At 38.3% G+C, this 27,219-nt stretch overlaps 1 protein-coding gene across 1 annotated transcript in view; it reads left to right on the top strand.

Annotated features, from left to right (window-relative positions):
- The window catches only part of LOC122550599 (serine protease 23-like), a 22,247-nt gene extending 4,921 nt beyond the window's left edge, over positions 1-17,326 (top strand). Inside the window, exon 2 of the mRNA XM_043691567.1 lies at positions 15,341-17,326. Within this exon, the coding sequence (XP_043547502.1) occupies positions 15,357-16,463 (1,107 nt within the window). The 5' untranslated portion in view covers positions 15,341-15,356 and the 3' untranslated portion in view covers positions 16,464-17,326. The remainder of the gene's footprint in view (positions 1-15,340) is intronic.
- The last annotated feature ends 9,893 nt before the right edge of the window (positions 17,327-27,219 follow it).

Here is a 27,219-nt window from a genome sequence, read left to right as displayed (position 1 = left end):
GGGCATAGGTTTAGGGTGAGAGGGGAAAGATATAAAAGAGACGTAAGGGGCAACTTTTTCACGCAGAGGGTGGTACGTGTATGGAATGAGCTGCCAGAGGATGTGGTGGAGGCTGGTACAATTGCAACATTTAAGAGGCATTTGGATGGTTATATGAATAGGAGGGGTTTGGAGGATATGGGCCGGGTGCTGGCAAGTGGGATTAGATTGGGTTGGGATATCTGGTCGGCATGGACAGGTTGGACCGCAGGATCTGCTTCCATGCTGTACATCTCTATGAGTCTATGACATGTGGAATCATAGTTACATTGGCATTGCTGTAACAGAAATGATGGACTTGAAAAACATTCTTTCATCTGCAATGGAAAGGGAAAAAAAAGTGCATAAAAAGTTAATAGTGAAATCCAAAGAATGGGGTTGTGAAATTAGTGGATTTATTAAGCAAATCATTTGAAAAAAACTGGTATTCTGCATCAAAATATGTGTTCTGTTCATCTTTAGCCACTTTGTGCCTCATTGATAAATAGCTAATTAGTTGCAAAAGAAAACAATGAATTTGGATTTTTGCAAGTCCATCCAGACTGTGACTTTCCTGCACTCAGCCTCCTTCCCCCAATCCTCCCTTTAATTCATGACAGTACATTATTCAAGCTTCACAGAAATACTGAAACCCATTCAACTACCCATCTTTCCACTCAGAGCCTTGCTTCTCTTCCAGTTGTCTCACTTTGTACTGCCATTCCTTTGTCTCTCACTCCCTCTCTCCCCACCTCCTGTCTACCAAGCAATTGACCCGGGCAATCTACATCTACTCCAGCCTCTTCTGCTAATACTCCCATTCCACTCTGTCTATTCATGCTCATATCCTGTAGTGTGCCTCCAGAGTTCATTCTAGCACCTACCCTCTCCCTTATTATTTGGATAATGCGATAAAACATCATTCTCCACTTCTACCTTTCTCTTAAAAAATTGCCGCTGATTCTAGCCCTTTCCTTGCTATTAACATGCTCCTTGTCTCCCCGTTACTGACATTCACTCTTATGTTATTCCTTTCACTGCCATCCATTTAGCCCTTCTGACTACTGCCCATTTCTCCAGTCTAATTTGAATCAGCTATTAATGCAATAGGCAGATCCTGCTGTCCTTCCTGCATGCTCCTGGTGTAATGGTTGTCCACAGAGCTAACGGCTGTGTCTGTACATCAGTGTGAGCACATATTTTTGGAATATTTCCTTGCAGCAAACTAGGGAGATGCTATTCTCTGGCGTATGCTGTGGGGAGAGCAGAGCCTGTCTGGTTCTTTGTAGTCACTGGACTTGAAGGTGTGGGACTAGAAGTAATAAAGACTAACTGTACTTAGTCAACATCCTCTAATCGACTGACCAGGCCCCAAACTGTTTACTGTAATTGTGAAATACTACTGGCTGATTTTGTGCTGACATTCCATTTGTGATGGTAACATTAACGTGACACCTGTGTAAAGAAAAACAGCCCACTTGGAGGAGCGTGGGATTGTTGTTAACCTTTTAGCATATGCCAGAAGAATCATATGTTTTCAGATAAACATGTAAATCCATATCCCTGAAGAGTTTTAAAGAACAGATTTTGAAACTGAAAGAATTTAATGTTTGTGGATTTCCTTTAATAAGGAAAACATAAAAGTTCAGTTTGATCCCTGCTCTGTTCTTGACGCACACTTATACATTTTGTTCACTAAAGTTCTTGACTAATGATTTCAGGATAAAATTATTTGTAAATGTCTTTGAGGATTGTTTAAAACTAATGCACAGAATAAACAAAAAGTGTCTTTGTCTTTTTCTTAGCAACTTAGAATACTCCCATTGTAGGGTAAAAAGTTAATGAATTGTTGGTGGTGTCAGTAAAGGGAAGATTCAAGAAATCCTTATTCTTTTCATCGGGTCTTTGACAGCCAGATGAATGGACAAACACTGAATATCAGCAATTTCATAGTATAACAGTATCATCTGGAATATGAAATAATATAAATGAAGCTTGAATTCTTGACTTTATGGTTGAGTGGAATGTATATAAGCAAGTTAAACAAGATGAGGACCTCAAACTCGATGGGACCAAATTTCATTTTTATGGGATATGATCATTGCTGGCAAATTCAGCATTTATTCCTTACAAAGGTGGTGATCAGTTGCCTTCTTGAACACCCACAATCTGCGACAGGATTTAAGCTGTGTGACTCACTGACTGTGAGGGAGTGATGATGTTTTTCTAAGTCAGGATGGATATAATGTGTAGGAAACTTCCAGATGTTAGATTATGCATTTGCTACCCTTGTCTTTCCAGGACAAGGCCATGGGTTTGGAAGGTGTTGTGAAGGAAGCGTTTGTGATCTGGTTCACTGACTATAAGGTTGGTGGGTGTGGTGGGTTGTTCCAGTTTTACTCATCACAGTTTTGGCTCCAAGGAAAATCACTCTTCATACAAGTAAACAGCTCCATTTAAGGAGCAAAAAAGCAACCTTTCTGTAAAGAATTTAGGTAAACAAAGTATATTAGGTGAAATTTAGGCTTTTTCAACACATTCACCATTTGAACAGTTGTTTATATCTTTCCAAACTTGGGATACAGATCTGTGAAAATCAGTCCTGACTTGTGCTGACTATATTACGACACCAGACATTAGAAGATATTACATTGTGAATTAACAAGGATTTACTGTTCTGTACTAGTTTCATTCTTCTAGATTTTTTGACCGGTTCATTCCACTGAAGAAAAGCAGAAAGGTGCAGAATCTTTAGCTTTGATTGGGAGTTGTTCATTTTTTTCTTATTCATGGGATTTGGCTTCGCTGGGATGTTCAGCATTCATTGTTCATCTTGAATTTATCATTGTGAAGATGGTCTGAGTACCCTACTATATATAACTATGTGCTAGACTACATCACAGTTTAAGAATCAACCATGTTACTGTGGACCTGGAGCATCACATAGAGGTCTGCCCATATAAAGTAAAGGACAGCAGATACCCTTCTCTCAAGGACATTTGTGAACTGAACGGAACAGCATTCATATTAAAGATGATTGATGTGGTGGTAGGACACTGTTCTTTAATTAATGGCACAATGCCATAGCATGTACTGCATAAGCAAGCAACTTTTTATTCAGGCCATTCATTAATGGAATATTCAAAAGGTTCCTTTGATTTTAGTCAGCAATTTCCTGTACAAGACAGAATTATTTTGAAATTGAAGGATTTTACTATTTTAATGATAAAATATGATTACAGTTTTACAACGAATAAAAACAAATGGAAATCTACAAGCTGCAACACATTATAGTGGTTTCATAAGTATGCTGTAATTCTCTTATATACTGATTACTTATACTGTAATCCAAGTAAGTGCCTGATGCCCATGATAGTTTAAATAAAATATTTATTTAAAAAGTAGAGAGAAAATGATGGATCACTTCCAGTAATATGAATCATGCATGCAAAGTTTGCGGAGGAAGGTAACTGTAACACTTACCAGCACATTGGGCAAGACTACATAGGACTTTTTTAAAACAATGATAAAAATGCATCTTCTGGTACTTTAAAACTTTTTACCTGTAAATAGTTAGAATCAGTTATCACAAGTATATCTGAGAACTATCTGTATAATAACTGTTCAGCAGTGTTGGGGGGTGGAGGATTTTCCCAGGGAGAGTGAAGTGGATCTGGTAGCATTTGGGCAGTTTAAAACCCCTGTCAGGTCATGATCCCAACATCATCCTACCCACGTCTGGGTTTCATCCAGGCAAGTTTGAAGGCAGGTGATGATTCAGCCCCCAACAAACAACTGTCAATATGCAACATGCAACGTAATAGGTAACTAAGTGCTGTTTTAACTCTTGAATCTAGTTTTAACGGTCAGGGCAGTTGTTTTCCAACTGTCAGATACTCACCAAAGTCACTGGAGTGAGTGCATAGTGGGGAAATCTTCTTCGGTGAAACCGACAAAAATGGGAAACATTTCATCAGAGCTCCAGTCATGACCAGGTGAGAGGAGGCTTTTCAAGGCACTTTTCTGAGAAGATGCTTGACAATTGATTGCTGACTCATTGGAAAGTACTTTGCCTAGTTAATACTTTTCTGATCTTCATCTGCACTTCCCTGCTTCCAGTTTTGACCACAACATGGGATTGGCTAATACCTCTACTTTGAACCCCTGAGGAGAAACAAGAGTAGTAAGTCCAAGATCAGCAATGCGAGCAGCTATCTCAGCTGTAAACCACTGTATGGGGCAGAGGAGAAGGACATTGAGATCCAGCCAGGTAAAATCCCTTATATATGTCTACAGGTTCATTCAGCATATCTGAGCATCAATAGTGGAAGAGGCTCAGGCTGTTGGGTTGGTTCACTGCTGACATCTGCAGTCTTTTGGAATAGGATCTTCTTCCCTGTGGGCCAGATAGACATGTGTCGTTGGAGACGCTGTTCTCTTTTTCCTGTCTTGGGGGAAACTGGAAACAGTCACCAAACTGGAATGCAGCAGATCCCTCAGAAAGACCTCCATGTAGACATGTAAGAACTCGGGAAGCAGTTTTCCCAGCTCTTCTCTCCAATACAGTGACTGCTGGAACTGCAAACATTTGAGCTAAGGTAATCTCTGCTGGAGTTTCTTTTATTGCACGATTCTTCCTTTTATAGATCCAGTGTATTAGCCCACTTACTCTCCCTGAATGACCAGGGAACCCAAAGGTGGTGTGTTAACATGGCACAGTTAAAGAATCTTGGCTAAACTGATTCCTCATCTTTTGGATTCTCAACCAGTTACTGGTTCTATGTTTTCTCCAAAGACTATGTTGGGAGTATTCCAACCCAAATTTGACTTCAGAAGAAAGATATTCCCTGAGCATTTTTAAGGGTAGCACATTTCAGAGGGTTATGGAAAATCAAGTGACATGGCTTGATTTTCAGAAAGGGTTCAATAAACTTGTTTATGAAAAGTTGCTAATAAGATAGAAAACGGGGAATTCACAATAAAGTCTTGATGTACATGAAGTGATGGAGTAATCACGACATGAGAACATCAGTTCATGTCAGTGATTATCCTCCACATGATCAGTTGATTAATTCATTTGTGTAGAAAGAAAAACAGTGGGCATTTGTTAGGGAAGTGATGGTAGGAGTGAAGATGAGCTAAGTGGTCCAGGGGTCACCATTAGTATGTTGATATGTCATAGACATAGATGATGTGCATTTTGAAACTTCATGTGAAGCTGTCAACTTATACCTTAGAACCATTTCCACTCCTGGTCCTTTGAAATACTCCAGGGGTACAAATTTCTGCAACTAGATTTAAGAAACAGGAACTCACACCCACATAGCATGGAGGGCCAGGCATGGAGCTGGAGAAAGAAGTAATAAGGAGAGGGATAGGCAAGAAGAGAGCACCATCAGGGAAGGAAAGTTAAAAAATCCTGGCATGAAGGGAGCAAACAGATCAATCAAGAAACCTGCACAGCGAATCTGGAAATATATCAGTGATCTGTAGGCAGGAGAGATGAAATGTGTTAGTATAACTAAAGTCGAATGAAGTGAAAAGCAATAACTTGGACTAACGGTAAAAGACTGCCAATATAAACTAAGAGCACCAGAAAATACTGAGCCAGGAGAAAGTGAGTGAAGCACTGGAGAGGTGAAAAACGATTCACCTGAACCAGAATTGTGGAGTTATATTAAACGTCAGCATAAACTGTAAAAAAAAGTGTCATCTTGAATTGAGGGAGGAGAACAAAATGAGAGTAACTTTAGTAAAAACAGATTGAACATGTATCGTGAGGATAGTCTGGTACAAAACAAAATACATTCTATCTATCAGTAAACTTTCCTTCTTTAGAGGCAGAGACAGGAAATGTTATCATGATGCATTAGCTAATAGTAAAGACCATTGAACAAGCATTTTGTCTGTTTTTACATTAGAAAATGTAAGTTACATTCCAGTAAATAAAGAGTAACCTAGGGGCTAAGATGAGTGAGGAAGTTAAGGTAATTATTATCAGTAGAGAAGAAGTACTGGAGAAACCTGAAGTGACTAAAAGCTAGTAAATCCCCAGGACCTGATACCGTATATCCTCATGATCTAAAAGACATAGCAACAAAGATAATGGATATATTGGCTAAGATTTCCCAAAAGTTCATGATTTTAGAACAAAATCCAGCAGATTGGATATTAGAAAATGTAACAAGAAAGGACTGAGAGAGAAAATTATGTACCTCAGTCAGTCAGTCAGTTTGACATCAGTGTTCGGAAAATGATGGAATCTACTATTAAGGAAGTTGAGCAATGCAAAATCATAGTCTGATCAAAACAAGTCAGCATGCTTTTATGAAAGAGAAATTGTTTGATAAATGTCTTTTTTTAGGATGTGACTATTTGAATAGAGAGAAACAGTAGATGTAGTAGATTTGATTTTCAAAAGGCATTTTATAACTTGCCACATGAAAGATTCATACAGATGATAAGGGCCTCATGAAGTTGGTGGTAATCTTATGGTATAATTTGAGGATAAATAATAGGCAGGAAACAAAGCAAACAGTTAACTGGGACATCTTTAAGATGACATGCTGTAAATAGAAAAAGCCCAGAATACTTTGTAAAATTTGTGAAATTTGTTCATATTTCTGTTCAGAGAGATTGAGTATACCCATACCAGAAACATGGTTAGCAAATAGGTACAATCAACAATTAGGAAAGCAAATGGCATGTTGGGTTTTAATGCAACAAATTTGGAGTATAAGAATAAAGAAGTCTTCTACAATAGTTCACAGATTTGGTAAGACAAGAGCTCAAATATCATGAAGATTTAGTCTCCAAACTTAAGGAAGGATATAATTGCATTGAAGTCTGTGCAGACAAGGTTCATTATATTGGAATCAGGGATGAGAGGGTTGTTCTATGATAACAAGTTGAATAAATTGAGCTTGTGCACTGTGGAGTTTAGAGGAATATAAAGTTATCTAATGGAAGCATGCACAATTATGAAAGGGCATTTCGCATTCAGATGAAAAATTTGTTCACCCAAAGGATTGTTAATCTTTTGAAATTCTCTACCTTAGATGTTTATAGGTTTCCATTGTTGAACCTATCTAAGTCTAAGAGAGAGATATTTGATCTCTTGGGAAGTCAAGGAATATGAGGAATGGATGAGAAAGTGGAGTTTAAACCAGGGTTAGTTCTAATCATATTAAATAGCTGAGCAGACTCAGCGGTCTGTATTATGACTTGTGTTTAGATTAGATTACTTACAGTGTGGAAACAGGCCCTTTGGCCCAACAAGTCCGCACCGACCCACCGAAGCGCAACCCACCCAGACCCATTCCCCTACATTTACCCCTGCACCTAACACTACGGGCAATTTAGCATGGCCAATTCACCTACCTGCACATTTTTGGACTGTGGGAGGAAACCGGAGCACCCGGAGAAAACCCAGGCAGACACGGGGAGAATGTGCAAACTCCACACAGTCAGTCGCCTGAGGCAGGAATTGAACCCGGGTCTCTGGCACTGAGAGGCAGCAGTGCTAACCACTGTGCCACTGTGCCACCACGGTGTTCTCATGTTATTACTATTGTGCTTCCCAATGTTGTTGCTACATTTATGGCCTCACTTTGTGCTGAAGGTGGGAATCAATAGCTTTGATTTTATTTAGGCTTTATATTTGGACTTTATCTCTACCTCCTGTATGGGGTCCTATCCTGGATTGAAATTGAACTGGGCATTGCAGCTAGGACCTTTCGTAATAATGGTAATTAATATGGCAAGGACTTAGACTCTGTGATTGGGGCAAATGATGAAGCGGACGTTTGTAGTATGATGCTCTGTTTAATATGGATAAATACAAATAGCACTCTGACTACAATTGTTATACATCAAACATCTATAAATTGACATTAAAAGATGTTTGAAATAGTGCATTTTTGGGTTTTCTTCATGTAAATGTTTGACATTATACGAGTCAGCATCGCCCTTGCATCATGGTCAGAGGCAAGGTTTGGATGGAACTTTCAAAGAGTTTTAGATGGAGTGTGGAAAAAAGTGATTAATAGCAGATGAAATGCAATACAACCAACTGCAATAGACAGAATATTTGTTTATTTTAGAGAGTAAACTAAGGTGAATTAGGTTGATGTCAACGAGAAGTAAAAATCTGTTGCTGAAGAATAAATATCCTGCCAATATTAAATAAAGGCAGAGGGCAAAACACAGCCCACTGCACAGACCTGTGAAGTCATCCACGATCATTTATATCTAGGGAAATGTTTTAAACCTGTTCATGGGACATGGACTTCATTTATTACCATCTTTAACTGCCAAGAGGTCTGTTAAGAGTGAACCACATTTCTATGGGTCTGGTGTCACATGTAGGCCAGATCAGATAAGGACAATGGAATTCCTTCCTAACAGACATGAGTGACCCAAATTTTGTTTTAACATGGTTGCCATTTAGTGGCTTCTTTTATTCCAGATTTTTATTGAATTCAAATTCACCAAATACCATGGTGAGATTTGAACCTATGTCCCACATGGATTCTGGATTATTAGTCCAGTAAAATTAACCACCATATCATGACCTTCCCCCTAACAACCAAGGGGTGGCATGGTAGCTCAGTGGTTAGCATTGCTGGCTCACAGCAGCAGTGACCCAGGTTTGATTCTCCTCATGTTTGCATTGGTTTCCTCTGGGTGCTCCGGTTTCCTCCCACAGTCCAAAAGTGTGCAAGGTAGGTGAATTGGCCATGCTAAATTGCCCATAGTGTTCAGGGATGTGTAGGTTAGGTGCATCATTTGGGGGAAATATAGAGTAATAGGGTAGGGGAATGGTTTTATGTGGGATACTAATCGGAGGGTCGATGTAGGCTTGTTGGGGCAAATGGCCTATTTCCACATTGTCGGGATTCTATGATTTTAAGTTAGGTAAAGGTAGAGCCAGTTTGAGATGAGTCACTCCAAACAGTGTAACTAGCCTGATTGTGAGCAGGATAAACCTTATGATTACCTACTGCAAATTACTGGACACCTGCTGCTGGTTCACAGCTGGAGCTGCAATGTAGCATGGGGTTGTTTGGCACTGTATGTGAAGAACTTGGCTTTTACAACCAGCACAAAGAAAATGGAGGTAATCTACCAGCCTATTCCAGGAGGGCCTTCTGTCAAGCTTCAGGTTACAGACCATGACCAGAACCCATCAGTAAAGGATAAGTGCATTTATTTTAGTTGCCCCTTTTGACCCATTCAACATTAACAATAAGACACAGGCAAGACTTAAAACATCAATCAGGAATGAAGAGCAGAATGTCTGCTTTTGTCAACAGACAATAGATCTGCCCACTGAGCTCTCTGCAGGCAAGATTTGGCGTCATGTCAATAAACTCAACCACTTTCTTTTGAGGTGCCTTCAGAAGCTTCTGAAGATTGGGTACCAAACCCTGAGGTGCTTATTCAAACTGGCATGCCAACCATTAACACTATAATGAGAAAATTGCAACTGAGAAAGGCTAATTATGTAACCAGAATACTGATATTTGCTTGACTTCAATATAGGGATCGAGTCTGGGTTGTACTTATCGTTGTCAAAACTACACAAGGTCTGCCAGTTGTGAGAGAAGCTCACTGCAAATCACTGCATCTGGCACAACCAAATAAAAAATGATACACTATCCTTTGCAGCAAGCACATAGCAGAGCCAGGGAAAGGAGAGGAAGTCCCCAGCTCTGAACTTGTCCCAGAATTCAAATCATCTTCTGTATCCTGACCTATTTGCAGCAGATCTGAGTACAGATTGGGCTCAACAGTCACTTATGTTCTAACTGGAGCCTTACTGGAGCCCAGATAATGAGATTGGCCAACTTCATCCCAAAGGATCTTTCGTGTTCATCTACTATCTACTACTGCCATCCATGGGAAAGGAAAAGTATTACTTAAATGAAAAATGAATACATGTCCACTGATAAACCACACAGAAGTCATAGCATGCCTCAAATGAATTTCCTTGTCGAATTATGCAGAGTTTTTCTTAGACTAGACACCCCATGTATACGTATATATATTATTTTTAAATTAATTTTTAGCTCTTTTGTTTCTTTTCACTTTATCGATGATTTGAACAAATGTACTAATATCAATCTTTTTGCGTTCAGGCTGTTTCATTCATTAAATTCATTGGGGTCGCATGGTGGCTCAGTGGTTAGCACTGCTGCCTTATAGCACCAGGGATCTGGGTTCAATTCCAGCCTCAGGTAACTATCTATGTGGAGTTTATGCATTCTCCCCTTGTCTACATGAGTTTCCTCTGACAGTCCAAGGATGTACTAGTTAGGTGGATTGGCCATGCTAAATTGACCCTGGTGTCCAGGGATATGTAGGCTAGATGGATTAACCATGGGAAATACAGGGTTACAGGGAGAGGGTCTGGGTGGAATGCTTTTCAGACGGGGAAGTTTGGCCTACTTCCACACTGTAAGGATTCTATGAAATCAAAAAGGTATAATTTAACTACAATAAGTAACATCCACAGCTTCTTTTGTAAAGTCATTCACTTTTAATAAGAAATTCATGTCAACCTACTTTGAGTGTCTTAACCACCTGAAGCGATAATACAGTTGCACTACAAAATGTTTGTTTTAAGAATTATTCCCATAGTCAATTACACCCTCAAATCAAAAGAGCTGCAGACATATGTAAGCTGTGCAAGTAGTTGAATATGTGGAATTCACGGTCAGTGATGTATTATTAAATATAAAATATTCTCCCTGCTTCTGAGCTTATCAAAGTACATTTGTACTGTAAAAATTCATTGCCTATCAAGAAAGTTGGGCAATCTCATCCTTTATGCAATAATTAACTACAATCAAGTCAAACCACATTTGCCATAACAAGCTTTAACAACATAAAGAGCTGGAAGGTGCTAATGATGAAAAAAATACATCTGGTCACAAAATGGTATATTTACAGCTGAAAATAAAGATATCAAAGTTCATGGAAGTTGAGAAGAATCTCGTTGTGCAGAGAACTGTGACCAGGCTGGGCTCTGTAATTGGTGCCATCTGAAATTACGCAATTGTGAATCATGCAGCAATGATAAGGTGGTTGAATAGAAATTAAAGGATTTTAACCATACAAAAGGAAGTTGAAGCAATTATGTAAAATGGGCAAGTAAGATCTGCAATCTGAGGACTTTTTTTCATCTACAGTTAATAAACAAGTTTGTTTATTCATAGAAATATTCTCAAAATAATTTTAGTGGCACATTAGTAGTTAATGGTAGTCAGAAAATGATGTTTTTCTTTCACTTAAATATAATAAAATAGGTAAGGCAACCTGTACATTTTGTCATTGACTCTTTTATGTTTAGATCTGAGCCAAAAGAGGGGATTTTAATATTGAGTATTACCTGGTTGCAAGTATACATCAAAGACTGCTTGTCAACAATGCCTATAAGCCTGCAGACTTCCAGAGCTATCTTGATTATTCTTCATCCCATCACTCTTTGTGTCTGAACTTAACTCAGTTATCTAACATTCTCTATCTCTGCTGATTTCTGATGATGATGCCCACTTACCACATTAGTACTTAGATCTTCATGTCTTGCCCATTCATAGCTGCCGAGGGGGCAACGTTCCTTTGAATCTGGATTCATGTGTAGGCCAGACCACAAGTGGATGGCAGATTTCCTTCCTAAAAGGACAGAGGAAAGACCAGAGGTTATTGGTGCTGATGTTGCTGGGGGGCTGTGTGCTAAAGTTAGGCTCACAGCTTGGAATGGTATTCCAGAAGAAAAAAAGGTCACAACTGCAGACCAGGCCACTGGCCCCAAGTCTGGAAATTAGAGTAGATTAGCCCTACAGTGTGGAAACAGGCCCTTCACCCAACAAGTCCACACCGATCCTCCGAACAGTAATCCATCCACACACATTACCTTCTGACTAAAGGACCTAACACTATGGGCAATTTAGCATGGCCAGTTCAACTAACCTGCACATCTTTGGTCTGTGGGAGGAAACCGGAGCACCCAGAGGAAACCCATGCAGAATATGGGAAGAATGTGCAAACTCCACACAGACAGTTGCCCGAGGCTGAAATCAAATTGGTTCCCTGGTGCTGTGAGGCAGCAGTGCTAACAACTGAGCCACCGTGCCACCCACAAAAACATTACTCTCAAAAACAGATTCCACCTGATATAAGGTATCTTCCTTGTTGACAGGCTTCCTCAGTCTCTCTGATACAATAGCCGATGCCAGCTCTTGATCTTTAACAATGAGAAAGCCAAGATTGCCCATACTATTTCATTACTAATCATACATTGGGCATGGAAATGTTGTTACTTAACATTTGATCTGTGACTTGACATGGGATTTCAGGGCTTGTTCCAAACTTAACAGGATAGAAACCAAGCTTTCTGGATGCTTGTCACCTCTTTTCTTACTTCTGTTACCTATGAATTAAGTTAGGTATCTACTGGGGTGGATTTCAAGAATATTTACCATGCTGTGTACCGCCATATTGGCTGTCAGTACATTGACAAGTTTGATTTGACATTGCTGTAACAGATTGTTTTCAGTTAAAGTGAGCTCCAAGGAGGCTGCCAAAAGGCTCAACTAATATGTTGTTAAATTTGCCTCATTTGTCATCAGACCACTGCTTTTTTTCATTAATTGCAACAAGATGGCTATGCCTGGATTGCCAAACAAACAATTTGGGCACTTTCCATGTCATATACATTGGGTACAAATAGACAAAATTTAGTTAAGGTATCCTTGCATTTATTACTGTGCAATATGTTCTTTCAATAATGAATGTCTGATTTGTATGATTACTTTGATGTTTAGCTCAAAATTTAAGGTGGCACATAGATGCCATACATTGATTTTGGCCATAGTTCCACAAAATCCATTTTAAATAGTGTTCAAATAAATCAGGAACATAAAATCAACTAAGATTCAATTAATAGACAGTTTACAGATACTTGCTGCATTATGTTCTGGGCATTATTCACCAATCTCTTAAGTATGGAATGTTGGTCTTTATGATTTACATACACCATTGAATTGGTTGATGATAATGTGGCTCAGATGGAGTTACGTTAATCTGAGCCACTAACTTTAGAATTCCAGCTGCAGCATCAGGTATTTGCTTTTTATTCCTGCTGTCAGGAAATGCCTGTCCTCCCAAGGGAGAGTGATATAAAAGATGAATAGAGAAGTGGAAAGGAGAAAAAATGAATAATCCAGATAATTAGCTTAATTAGTGACTTTTGTTTGACAAATGGTAATTCATAACATTTATGTTATATCCTTGCTAAAATAAAACAGGCAGCAGTACCATCAGAAACACCAGAAAATATAATGCTTATGGTTAAATGGGTGCATTAAATATACACCACCAGTTACTGTTAATCATTAAAGCTACTGCTGAGTGTTTTTGAGCTTTGAAGAAATGGTTTTAGTGACTTTTGCATACATTGTCAGCTTTGATAACTATGAAGGTATTGTGATATCAAAAAGATGTGTTTTTGGTGCATCTTTAAAATGTTTTCAGCCACTTTCCATATGACAAATGGATATTTTTTAAAGTAGACATACTCTTGTTCGTATTTTTGTTCTTTTTGTTGACAACATAACGTGTAGAGACAGAGCTCATAATTCTGCATAGCTATCATTTTTACAGTTAGTCATTTGAAGAGACAATAGCCCTTTTGTTTGTCTTTGCTGAAATATCAAATATCTGAAACACCCACTACTGGCTAATCCTAAAACTAGGCATTTGTGATATTATAAAACAGGAACAAATTTAAATGATTCTGTGTACAAGATAACTATAGCCAGCAGTTTATTAGTTTGAAAATAAATAAAACACATTTCCACTGAAAGTTGTCTGTCACTTTTGCAGAATATCTTGTAATAAACTTGAAAAGAAAATTTTTCATTCTCTCAACCTTGCCAAAATATAGTTTTATAAAATTAAATTCAGCACAGCAAGCTTACTCCTGGCTTACATCATATCTGTTTTGATAATTCAGCTTTCCATCAAAACAGTTCTGAGACGCCTACATTCTTCCTTCATAGAAGATTCCTCCACTGCTGTATTTAACAGGGCCTTTGTCCGTGTGTGCCATGTTTCTTACATTTCTGACTTATCCTTTCTCCTCCTCCTGAAACCATGCGAGGGTTCCTGTTTTCGTCATCTTACAGCCATCAGCCTCTATTGAACAGACCTTTTCAGTTATTTCTGCCACCTGCACCTTGCCAAATACATTTTCCCTCTTTTCAGCATTCCACTGTTCCCTCCAATAATACCCTGGTTTATCCCTCAGACATCCACAATACCCAACCACTTCGCTTCCCACAGTAACCTCCCATACAAACACAGGAGATGTAGAACCTGACTTTTTCCCTCCTGTCTCCCTCACTGTTCAAAGCTCCAAACACTCCTTTCATGTGAAGCAGTGATTTCTAAGTACTTTCTTTGATGTAGCTTATTTTAATTATTGCTCATAATGCAGTCTCCTGTACACTGGGGGAGCAAACGCAAATTGGGTGACTTTTTTGGATCTCTTCTGTTCAGTTGCAAGCGTGACTCCATGTTGTTAGAATCTTTTTAATTCTTCACCTTGGTTTCGAACTGACATTTACATCCTGGACTAATGCACTATTCCAATGACGCTCAAGAAACAGTATCTTATCTTTCAACTGGGCAGTTTACAGCCTACCAGGGTCAACACAGTTCAGCAATTTCAAATCATAATCTCAGTGCTCATTTTGTTTCATGGTCTTTGTATGTTACAATTTTCTGCTTATTGTTTGCTTTTAGCCAGCAGCAGAAGCAGTAGTCACTTACCCCAGGTCCATCCTTTCCTTTTTTTGTTTTAACTTTGTCCCATCACTATCCTTGGCCCTGGAAGACTAATTGTGCTGGCTTTCTCTGTTTCACAGGCCTTCCTTTTAGTCCTTGTCTTACTTAAATCTATTAATTTTCTAATTTTTCACGGTTTGATGATAAGACTGGGATCTGAAATGTTAACTCTGTTTTTTCTTTCCACAGGTGCTGCAATAGCCTAATGACTATTCCCAGCATTTTATCTTCTTTCAGATTTTTAGCATCCAAGTATTCTGCTTCCCAGAAATTCTATGTAAGATGTTTCCCAGTGGTTAAAAGTGAATTTGTTACATTTACATCAGTCAGCAGAATGTGGTGCTACCCTACCATCAGATTAGCATTTCATGAATGTTATCACACAGGTGTTAATTTTTTTGAGCTAGCCTTTCAAATTGTAGGTGTTTAAAGTGATTAGCATTACTAACCAAAGTCTGTGTTCTTTCAACAGCAAAGCACTATTCATCATGGTAACAGTGCCAATACTAGTCATTTTCCTTTGTTCCATCAAGCATGTAATGCTGCTTAAGGCAGAATGGCGACAGACAAGAATACCTGCTATTTTGCCTCATGATACAGTGACACTGGAGAAAGCTCATTTTCAGGGTAAAGCAAAACTAGAAGTAACCTCTCCATGTGAATTAGAGTGTCAGAAAAGAGCACCCCTACCAACGTATGAAGATCTAAAAGAATATTTGTCTTTTGAAACTCTGTACTTGAATGGAAGCAGAACCCTCACAAGTGTAAACATTTATAGTTTCAATTCTGTCAATTTGGTAAACAAACAACATTACAGCAGTGGTCGAAGAACGAAAAGGCAGGTCTTTGGCTTGGATGGTAGATTCAGCATCTTGGCAAAAAACTTTCTGTTGAGCTATCCTTTCTCAACATCAGTGAAAATTTCCACAGGTTGCACTGGGATTCTCGTAGCAGAGAAGCATGTTCTAACTGCTGCCCACTGTATTCATGATGGTAAGAACTACGTGAAGGGTGCGCAAAGGTTGAAAGTTGGATTTTTAAAGCAGAAACAAAAAGCCACAAATCAAACCAACTCAATCTTTCCAGAAAAACCTAGGCTCCATTGGATACGAGTAAAACGGACACATGTCCCAAAGGGATGGATCAAAGGTTCAGCAAATGAAATCGGCATGGATTATGACTATGCACTATTGGAATTGAAAAGACCTCACAAGAAACCCTTTATGAAAATAGGAGTTACTCCACCTCGGGGAAGGATGCCTGGTGGTAGGATTCACTTTTCTGGTTTTGATAATGACCGTCCAGGAGATCTTGTTTATCGTTTCTGCTTGGTCAAAGATGAAACTTATGACCTTTTGTATCAACATTGTGATGCTCAGCCAGGAGCTAGTGGTTCAGGTGTTTACATTCGAATGTGGAAAAGGCAAAGTCGGAAGTGGGAGCGAAAAGTGATTGGCATATTCTCAGGGCATCAGTGGGTGGACAAGAATGGCATGCAGCAGGATTACAATGTGGCTGTTCGGATCACTCCTCTGAAATATGCACAGATTTGTTTCTGGATCAAAGGAAATTATGTTGACTGTAGAGATGGATGAAGGTTTTTATTTGATGTTTTTAAAACTGCACTGTGTAAGCTGGTAAGCTTTCGTATCCAAGAGACATTCAACTTAATGTACTGTGGATACATGTTATGTGACTGCAATGCAAGAACAAAATATTGCAACAGTGCTCAATTAAAAATATAGAAAAAAAGATTTTAAAATGCTTTGTAACTGCATTATTGTGGCACATTGAATTTAAAAAAGATAGCAACCCTCTAATAACTTCCTTTTGCTGCATTTTCGAACACCTTTAATACATGTTGTGTTTAATGTTGCAACCATTTCTTTTCTCCCGGCCATTATTGTTTAAATAATTTAAACAGTCAGTCTAATAAGATAGCATGAAATGCCTTTTGGTGTCTTGATTTACAATGCTACTTGAACATGTTGCAGCACTTAAAGTGAATTTTCAAATGAGTTTGTTATGTTAAAAGGCTATTTTTTGCAAAACTGAGTCACTGCATTTAATATGGAAACAATCTTACCAGACAGATGTTTGCACAGCAAGTGTGGAGATTCTTCTGTCCCCTTTATAAGACTGTAAATTTTGAGTATAGAAGTATGGAAGCAGTTGCTTAAAAATATTTTCATACATAGTAAGGCTGGTCGCAAATGTCAGAGCTACTCGCAGAATTGCATTTTTTCTTTTTATTTAGCCATGGACCAGAACTCAAAAGCAAGTTATTAACGACAGTTATGTAGGGATGTGACATAATGTGTAAGTCAGTAGTACATCTAATACAGTGCTAATACAGTTATACAGAACCTGTCCTTGACTCTAATAGAGTCAAACAGCATGGAAACAGACCAGTCTAACTAGTCCATACTGACCATGTTCCTAAACTAAACTACTCCCACTTGCCTGCATCTGGCCCATATCCCTCCAAACCTTTCCTATTCATGTACTTTTCCAAATGTCTTTTAAATTTTATAATTGTACTTGCATCCAGCATTTCCTCCAGCAATTCATTCTATATACTAACCACTCTCTGTCTAAAGGAGGTTGCCCCTCATGTCCTTTTTAAAACTTTCTCCTGTCACCTTAAAAATCTGTTTCCTAATTTTGAATTCCCCCACGCTAGGGAAAAAACCTTTGCTATTCACCAAATCAATGCCCCTCATGATTTTATAAACCTCTATAAAGTCACCCCTCAACCTACCATGATCCAGTGAAAAAACTCACTGGATATCCAGCCTAATTTTTATAACTCAAACCCATCATTCCCAGCAACAAACTGGTAGATATTTTCTGAACCCTCTGTAATTTAATAATATCCTTCCTATAGCAGTGCAAAATTGAACTTTTAAAATTTTGTGGAGTTTGCACATCCTCCCGTGTCTGCGTGGGTTTCCTCTAGATGTTCGGGTTTCCTCCCACAATCCAAAGATGTGCAGGTCAGCTGAATTGGCCATGCTAAATTGCCCGTAGTGTTAGGTGTATTAATCAGAGGGAGATGGGTCTGGGTTGGTTGCTCTTTGAAGGGTCAGCGTGGACTTATTGGGCCGAATGGCCTGTTTCCACACTATAAGGAATCTAATCTAATCTAAACTTTCACAATGATAAAAGAATGAAAGCTTCATTAATATTAACAGGAACATTAAGTAAAATAGCTGTCAAATTAGTCACAATTCAAGGTTGTCTTCATGTTTTATTGGTCCATTTCTATCACATATGAGTTCCTGATGAGGTCAACATGAATTTCCCTGATGGTGTAATGGTGGTTTATTTGAATACCTGCAGTCCATATGGCAAAGGTACTCCAGCAATGCTGTTAAATATTGCGTTCTAGGAATTTACCCCAATGACAATTAAATAACTACAGTGTGTCTAATTCAGAATGATGATTTGACTTGGAGGAAAGTTTGGAAGTGGCACTGTTCCTATGTACTTTCTGTCCTTGTTCTCTAGTTGGTAAAAATTACGTGTTCAGAAAGTGTTGCTGAAGAAACCTTGATGAGTTTCTGTATCATTTTGATCATACACCCTGAATTGCTTGTAGTGCATGAGCTGGTAATCAAGTGAACTGCTGTGTTGAGGATAATATTAAACTTTTTGGGTGCTCTTGCAGATGTGCTAGCCAATTAAATTTTGTTAAGTACTTCTTGGCACAAGATCTTCTTATTTTTATGTATTCCGTTTCTTGAGCCTTCTTCTCTAAAAAAATGAATATTTTATGAGTGGCCAATTAACTCCCCGTTGGGGTTACCCTTAAAGAACATGTTTCATCCTCAATCTGATGGCAGATCTTTCCTGCTTTCCACATAATATCTGTGGAATGACTTGGGAAGAGCTATTTTCATTTTATCCCTGCAACTCACATTATTAGCATGTCATGCTATCTCTTTATCTTATTTAGATATGTTTTATTTTTAATGTCATATTCCAGGATAAGGTATGTTTACTAGTGTAAAGTTTTTTGAACAAAGTAATGCTATAATCTTTCTTGAAAATAGCTGTGATTATCAATAACATTGTTTGCATAAATATGCAACTCATATTCAAAGTCCATTTGGGATGTTGAAGAAAACTTCAACAGTCAGTGCTCCAGTTTTAACATTTTGAAATTGCTAAGCATTTAGTGAAAGCCTCTTGGTGTTGTTCTACTATATGTTGATCAGTTGTGGAATTATTATCATTCATTAATATTTTGAAATGATTTTCTGTATCATATTTTTATAAGCATACTCAAAAGTTTACACAGTATTTTGTAATGCTCACTATTGTAGCATACATTGTAACAACTTGTAATGAAACTTCCCAAGGTGTTTCACAGAAAGGCTAGGAAACAAATTTGGCACTGAGCCACAGATGGACCTGTTGGATCAGGAGACTAAAGTTCGGTCATGGAGGTCAATTTTAAAGTGTGTTCTGGAAGTGGAAGGTCAGAGAGAGTAAAAAATGGTAGGAAGGACATTCCAGGCTTTGGGGTGTAGTCAATTAAAATCATAACAACCAATGCTAACTGAAATCATAGCAACAGCTGCTTTTTAAAACATCCATTTTGTTTTTAAATCCCATTTTAATTCATTCACATTCCTTATTCCTTCTTATCACTTTAAGGTGGCTGACTGCTAGAGTGGTGTTCCAATTTACAGAGTCATAGAATTCCCAATGTCAGTGTATTAGTGGAGATGAAGAGGCAGGATCCAGTCTGAATCTAGAGAGAAGAAGATTAAGAATCTTTTAGTGCAGGAAATCTCACTTTGTTTCAGTTTGACATTATAAACTGTATGACTTCTTAATCCAATGCAAATTAAAAGTTCCCTGTGGTCTCTGGAATCTTAATTCTTTTTAGAATCTACAATTAATTTTACATACTTTTGCATAATGTGTGCTGTCATTAACATTATCTTACATTTTAAATGCTGGTAGAAAAACTCTAGCTGTAAACAGTTAAAGATCTCTCCTAAATTTAATCCAGATACTATAAACAGATTACTCACTATATTAATCAGACAGTTGTGACTTGCTGTTAAGATGAGCAGCTGCAGTTTAGGAGCAGTCTTGTCGGTGAATCACAATGCATAACAATTAGTTTTTGGACTCTGGGGTAGGATTATTCAATGAAAATGTGTTTGTGATGTACCGGAGATTATTCATTGAATAGTTGGGACATGTCAACAGAGATTATTTTAATAAGTCTTTCCTGGTCCAACAATATCCCGTCTCTGCTGCAGTGACGTGTATAACTGAGTATCACTCCAGTTTTGAGCGAACACTGACATGTTTAAATTTGCTGATATGGATCAGCATGTTTGAGCTGAGCAAACAAAGTAAGAAAAAGTACAACGGATCACCAAAAGTGTTCCACCTGTGATTTGACAAATTCAGGTTATGACTTGAGTATCACCACTCCCTCGAAGTTCTTTGCAGTTACATCAACGATGCCATTAATGACTGATCCCACCAGATATTTAGTTGTGTTTGCTTACCTTAACTTGAACTTGAAACTGTAATAATTTGGAGTAAAGATCTTGATACTACACCAGCTGAACTCCATAGGATTTGGATTGAATATTACTCAAAAGGAAATAAACAAGTTGTTGTTGGCTATCAATGACAACAAAACAAAAAAAATTGACCATGTATTATTGGTTGCATTTGGACAAGATACAGTACTGAATGTGAACATGTACATAAAATTCTGTGTGAATATTTAAAACAATTTGTTTTAATACTTGGTGTGTCTTAAAGTGATGGTCTCAGTATGTGATGTGTGAAATGTCTGAAATTTTAGTTTACACCACAACATTAACATAGAGTGCAATGTATCACAGTTTTGTTGTCAATTTTCTTACAGTGCCAACTCAGTAGAACTTTCAGTGGTGAAGTATCCAGTTGCATTTATATCAATCTGAATGTAAACTTACCAGTATCAATTTTGTACAAAATGATCAAAATTGTTTTATTCATATTTTAAAAAACCTTGTTAAAATGTACTGTGCTGCACTGAGAATTGTTTTTAATATCTTGTGGCTACTCTATTTTGTTGGGGCTTTGATGCAGACAATTTCTAATGCAATGTATGGCAACGTATTACTCATTAAAGCAATGAATAAGGTAGCTTAATTTGTATGTGTATCAAATCCTTGAAATGCACTTTAAAATTTATAAATGACAACATTTATAGCAATGAGCATATCCCTACTCTTGTTATTAATATGTAGATTCCAGATTCCACTTATCAACAGAAGTTTGATGTGCTAGAATGGGAAAATGAGGAATTTAGTCCATTTTGTCTGTAATGTCTCACCTTCATATTGGAGCAATAGCCTTTTATCCCTTTGCCTTCTTCAATGTCAGTGCTTTTGTTCCAGAAGTAAGACCATAAGATGTAGGATCAGAAATAGGCCATTCAGCCAATCGAGTTTGCAATGTCATTCAATTAGATTATGGCTCATCTGGTAATCATTATTTCTATTTCCCTGCTTTTTCCAGCTTTGGTCTGACAAAAGCCTTGTTTAGATTTGGCAAAGCCTGCGTACTTTTATTCCTTTTGAAATAAAGACTAACATTTCGTTTACGTTTTTGATTATCCGCTGAACTTGTATGCCAGCTTTTTGTAATTCATGGACAAGGTCTCCCAAATCCCTTTGTTCCAAAGCTTTCTGCAGTCTGTCTGCAATAAATAATATTCAGTTCCTCTATTCTTCCTGCTAAAGAGCATAACCTCACATTTTCCCACATTATAGTGCTTAATGCTTTCTTAAATGATATGATGGACTTTGCTTCATATAAGGATACTCTTTCTGTGAAAACAATCCTGTAACCACAATAACTCATATTTATAAATTTATTTGTAGAATCATTTTGCATGAGCACTTCATTGAGCAAATACAAGACAAAACTAGATGCTGAATTAAAAGCTGAAATATGAGGAAAGGTGACCAAAAAAATTGGTTGAGTTTTAGGAGGACAGTAGAATGGAGTTCCAGAAGTCAGGCTCTCAACTAATTTTTTCAATTTGCCAAATTATGACCCCAATTATTACAGCAAAAGAGTGTAAGAAATATACAAATGTCTGGGAAAGTTGAATTCACTGAATCCCTACTTTGCAGATAGAACTCATTCTGCCCATCGAATCTTTGCCCTCTGAAGAGCATCCCACCTGGACCCATCCAATCCAACACCCTCCCTACCAACCTCCCCCGTAATCCTACATTTACCATGGCTCCTAACCAGAACCAAAGTTCTGGTTAGGAGATGTCACACTAGAACAGACATGGAGGATCTACAACTTTCTTAAGCATTAAGTTAATGTACAACTTCCTGCAGAGCTCATGTGCTGCAAAGTAGAAACCAGTTTAAAGTAATAAACACAATGTGAGGGAACACTCTCAGAATATCTGCATTCTTCTGTTCCTGTATCCGTGCATTATGATGCAGAACAGAGGTACACATTGGAATGTTCAATCCAGCTGCTTTGTCCTCTTTAATCTACTGGGGATCCAAAAGAATTGGAGAGCAGAGAGTGACATTTTGTTTAAATATTGTTCATGTTTCAGTGAGAATCTTTTTAAAATCACAAAGGAAATCATTTTGTAATAAAACAGATTGCTAAAATAAAGTTATTGCATGTTTTTCAAAACTTAGGAAGACCCTGGGTGGAATTAAACCATTGGACCGTTATATGTAATACCTGTCCAGATCACAACATATCAGGTTTTGATGATTAACAAACTGTTGATAAGAGAAACTAGAAATAACTCTTGTGGGAATATGAATATGAATTAGTACGCATAGGAAATCAGGGCAGAGCTACCATTGTCATTACTGCATGCAATATCTTCCCTCAGTCATTCTCCATTCTCCCAAATGCTCCCACATGATGAGCCCTACATACCTTCTGCACTGCCTACTCACTCACTTGGGACTCTTCCAGACTTTTCCTCCAAGCACTACAACCATGTAACCTACTCAATTCTTCCAGTTCTCTCATTATAACCTGACACAAAAGCTGCAGAATTGGGGTAATGCATTTAGATCACTTCTGCCTCAGGCCTGCAAGCTTTCTGCCTACCTCCATGAACAGACTGGTGGCTGCAAAGAAAAGCCACGTCCAGCAATCTCAGAGTCTGATGGCTAAGTGCATATATCTGGTCTTCATCACTTCAGACATTCGAGCTCATAGCATGGCAATGCTGTACAGGACATTAGAATGCTGTACTTTTGTAATACTGCATTCATTGCTGGTTTCCCTGTTATAAGAAAGATGTTGTTAAACTTGAAAGGGTGCAGAAAAGATTTACAAGGATGCTGCTGGGGTTGAAGGATTTGAGCTATTGGGAGAGGCTGAATAGGTTGAGGCTATTCTCCCTGACTAATCAGAGGTTGAGAGATTTATAAAATCATGAGAGACATGGATAGGATGAATAGCCAAGGTCTTCTTCTGAAGGTAAGGGGGTCCAGAACGAGAGGACATAGGTTTAAGGTGAGAGGGGAAAGATTAAAAATGAATGTAAATGGCAACCTTTTTCATGCAGAGGGTGGTGCATTTATGGAATGAGCTGCCACAGGAAGTGGTGGAGGCTGGTACAATTACAACATTTAAAAGGCATCCAGATGGGTACATGAATAGGAAGGGTTTAGAGGGATATGGGCCAAATGCTGGCAAATGGGACTAGATTAGTTTAGGCTTTCTGGTTGGCATGGACAAGTTGGACCAAAGAATCTGTTGCCATGCTGTACAGCTCTATGATTCTATGATTGCAGGATGAGGAACCTTGGGCTCACGGCAGCTGTCCCCTCCTCACAAAGAGTCAGGGTGGTGTTCAGCCAAAGGAGGAACAATACATCCTGCTCTCCCCCTTGACATTGCTTCTCAGGACACTTCAAAGTTGGCCGGGTCTTCTATCTCCACCCTGCCTGCCACCCTCAGCCCTTGATCTCATTAACTAATGCCAGCTCAGGCCAGTTTCTTGAAGCTTCCAAGTAAATTTCATACAAGTTAAAGCAACTGAACTTTTTAATATGTTCAGCTATAGCGTATTAATCCCAATGGGGAAACTGTAAACCAAAGTAACCAAATTTACTTAATGAACACAAATGAAGAAATTATTGACAAGGTTTCAGTTTTTGAACCCTTTAGCATAAGTCAGCATTAATGCAAATTAAACCAAAATTAACAGGCAGTTGAAAATGTAAATTTCATTTTAAATATTAAAATAATTATAACAAAAAAGATACATTTTATACAATCACAAATATTCGCATCACTCCTTGTAAACCTATGGCAGTATGTACTACACAGTTTCACAATATGTTGTTCTTCATTCACAGAGGATCTATCAGCGGTTCTATCCAACAACAGCTTTGATGTTCACATTTCATGGATATGATTATCATCAGCAAAGCACACATCTCCAAACCTTCTGTCTCTCTGCAGTTATGACAATACAGATGGTTTAGTTTCAGATTACATTTTCAACTGACCAACCAATAAGAATTCAATTTTTGGTTTAGTCTTCTGTTGGAAAACACCAAATTTTTAGAGTCTCTCAATTATTCACACAGCTTTCAAGATTTTTGACCTTTTTAAACAGCTTACATAATACCTCAAAGTGCTTCTGCCTCATTTTCTGCCAAATAAATAAAAACTAATCTGAAAGCAATTTGTTTCTCTTCATAACAAGGGTAGGGCTTATACAATCAATGGTAGGACCTTAGCTAGTATTGTAGAACAGAGGGACCCAGGAGTGCAGGTACATAATTCTTTGAAGTTTGCATCACATAAACACAGTAGTTAAAAAGACGTTTGGTGTGCTTGTCTTCCTTGCTCAGTTCTTTGAGTATAGGAGTTGGGAAGTCATGTTGAGGACATTGGTCAGGCCTCTTCTGGAATGTTGTGTCCAGTTCTGGTTGCCCAGTTATAGGAAGGACATTATTAAGTTGGAGAGGGTTCAGAAGAGATTTACCAGATGCTGCCGGGTATGGAAGGTTTGAGTTATAAAGAAAGGTTGGATAGGCTGAGACTTTTTCACTGGAGCATAGGAGAGTGAGAGGCGACCTTATAGAAGTCTATAAAATAATGATGGTTATAGATAGAGTGAATGGTAATTGTTTTTTTCCCTAGGATGGGGAATTTCAAGACCAAGGATTGCATTTTTAAGGTGAGAGGAGAAAGATTTTGAAAAGACAAAAGGAGCAAATTTATTATACAGAGAGTGGTTCGCATGTGGAATGAACTTTCTGAGGAAGGAGTGGATGTGGGTATAATTATAACATTTAAAAGTCATTTGGATAAGTACATGAATAGGAAATGTTGGAGGGATATGGGCCAGGAGCAGGCAGATGGGGCTAGTTTAGCTTGGGATTATGTTCAGCATGGACTGTTGGAGTGATGGGTATGATTCTATGAGAATTCACAATGCTCCTCTTTGTTTATGCAGCTGCACACTGATTGTCTTTATTCTCCAACTCTTCTGCTTTTAGCTCTCCTTTGTGTCTGGTCTCCACACACTTTCCTTTTCTTTCATTTTATTGTAATTAGTTCCTTTTCAAGGATCATCATCACACAAGGAACTATTATCTTAGAAAATTACAATGTCTAGTTCTACAAATAATGCAACATATTAAAATTCCTTGTCAAACTTTTAAAAATTAATTCTGGATTCCACCAAGCTTTTAAAGAAATTACAAATTTTCCTACTGTATCCTGTCTGGGTCAAAAATCATCACAATGGTCATTTCTTTATTTCAATGGTTGGGCGCCTAACTACCTGAAATAGACAATTTGTCTCTAGATTCTTTATATCGAATTTTATTTCTTATTGAAACATTACGTCCCGAACCAGAGGTCACAGCTTAAAAATAAGGGGTAGGCCATTTAGGACAGAGATGAGGAGAAACATCTTCACCCAGAGAGTGGTTGCTGTGTGGAATGCTCTGCCCCAGAAGGCAGTGGAGGCCTAGTCTCTGGATTCGTTTAAGAAAGAGTTGGATAGAGCTCTCAAGGATAGTGGAATCAAGGGTTATGGAGATAAGGCAGGAACAGGATACTGATTGAGGATGATCAACCATGATCATAATGAATGGTGGTGCAGGCTTGAATGGCAGAATGGCCTACCCATGCACCTATTGTCTATTGTCTATTGTCTACTATGTTTCTAACTTTACACCAAAGCCACTTGCAGCTTTGAAGTATGATTGCTTTGTTGATGTCAGCTTATGAACCCAAGGTCTGAAAACATTGTTTTCCATTTTTGTCCTGTGACCTTTTTGTTCATGAAAAAATAAAACTGCAGCTTTAAGCAGGTTACTTTACTTAAGAAAGTCTTTTGACCTGGTAAAACATGCTCGTAGGTTTTGGTAATTTTTCTGTAAAGTTACCTCCTGCAAAAAGCATTGCATATTCCGTTGAAACTGTTGATACTCCTGGTTTGGATAACTTTGCAAATCTCAACCACAATTTTTAATTAAAGTAATATCAACATTTGTTCCTGCCTCCTGGTCATTGACATTCCTATTGCCTCCTATTGCATCTGCTTCCCTTCTCTCCACAGACCTTTTTTTTTCATCTTAATGAATAATTTTCAGAAATGTACATGACTCAAAATATACCTGCTGGCTTCTCAAACACTCAGTAGCCTGGGCATGATTATAGGAATATTTCTCAACAGAGGATGATGAAAACATTGATAGTATCTGTACACAATGGCCTTGTTTACTGAGGTGTAAAATCAGATTCTATAAACACCTACTACCTCTGCAAAGTTTGGTGCCAATGAGTAGATGTTAACTTGTGTTGTAGAGCACTATCACCATGCTAAATGGGGCAGACTTTGAACAGATTTAGCAACTCAAGACTGGGCATCCATGAGGAACTGTAGGCCATCAACAGCAGCAGGATTATATTCCAGCACAATCTGCAACCTAATGGCCCGGCATACCCCCAACTCAACCATTACCATCAAGCCAGGGGATCAACCCTGGTTGAATGGAGAGTGCAGGAGGGCATACCAGCAGCAGCACCAGGCATACCTAAAAATGATGGTAAAACCTGGTGAAGCCACCAAACAGGACAACTTGCAAGCCAAACAGCATAAGCAGGAAATGATAGACAGCCCTAAGTGATCCCACAACCAGCAGATCAGATCTAAGCTCTGCAGTCCTGCCACATCCAGGTATTGTTTTTGCAACAATTTTCAGCCAGATATACTGAGTGGATGATCCATCTCAGCCTCCACCAGCAGTCCCCAGCATTACAGATACCAGTCTTCATCCAATTTGATTTACTCCATGTGATATCAA

This window comes from Chiloscyllium plagiosum, chromosome 6 (assembly GCF_004010195.1).
Source record: "Chiloscyllium plagiosum isolate BGI_BamShark_2017 chromosome 6, ASM401019v2, whole genome shotgun sequence".
In the NCBI taxonomy this organism is placed as follows: Eukaryota; Metazoa; Chordata; class Chondrichthyes; order Orectolobiformes; family Hemiscylliidae; genus Chiloscyllium; species Chiloscyllium plagiosum.
Note: the sequence above shows the minus strand (reverse complement) of the source record. Positions and strands in the feature narration are given on the sequence as shown.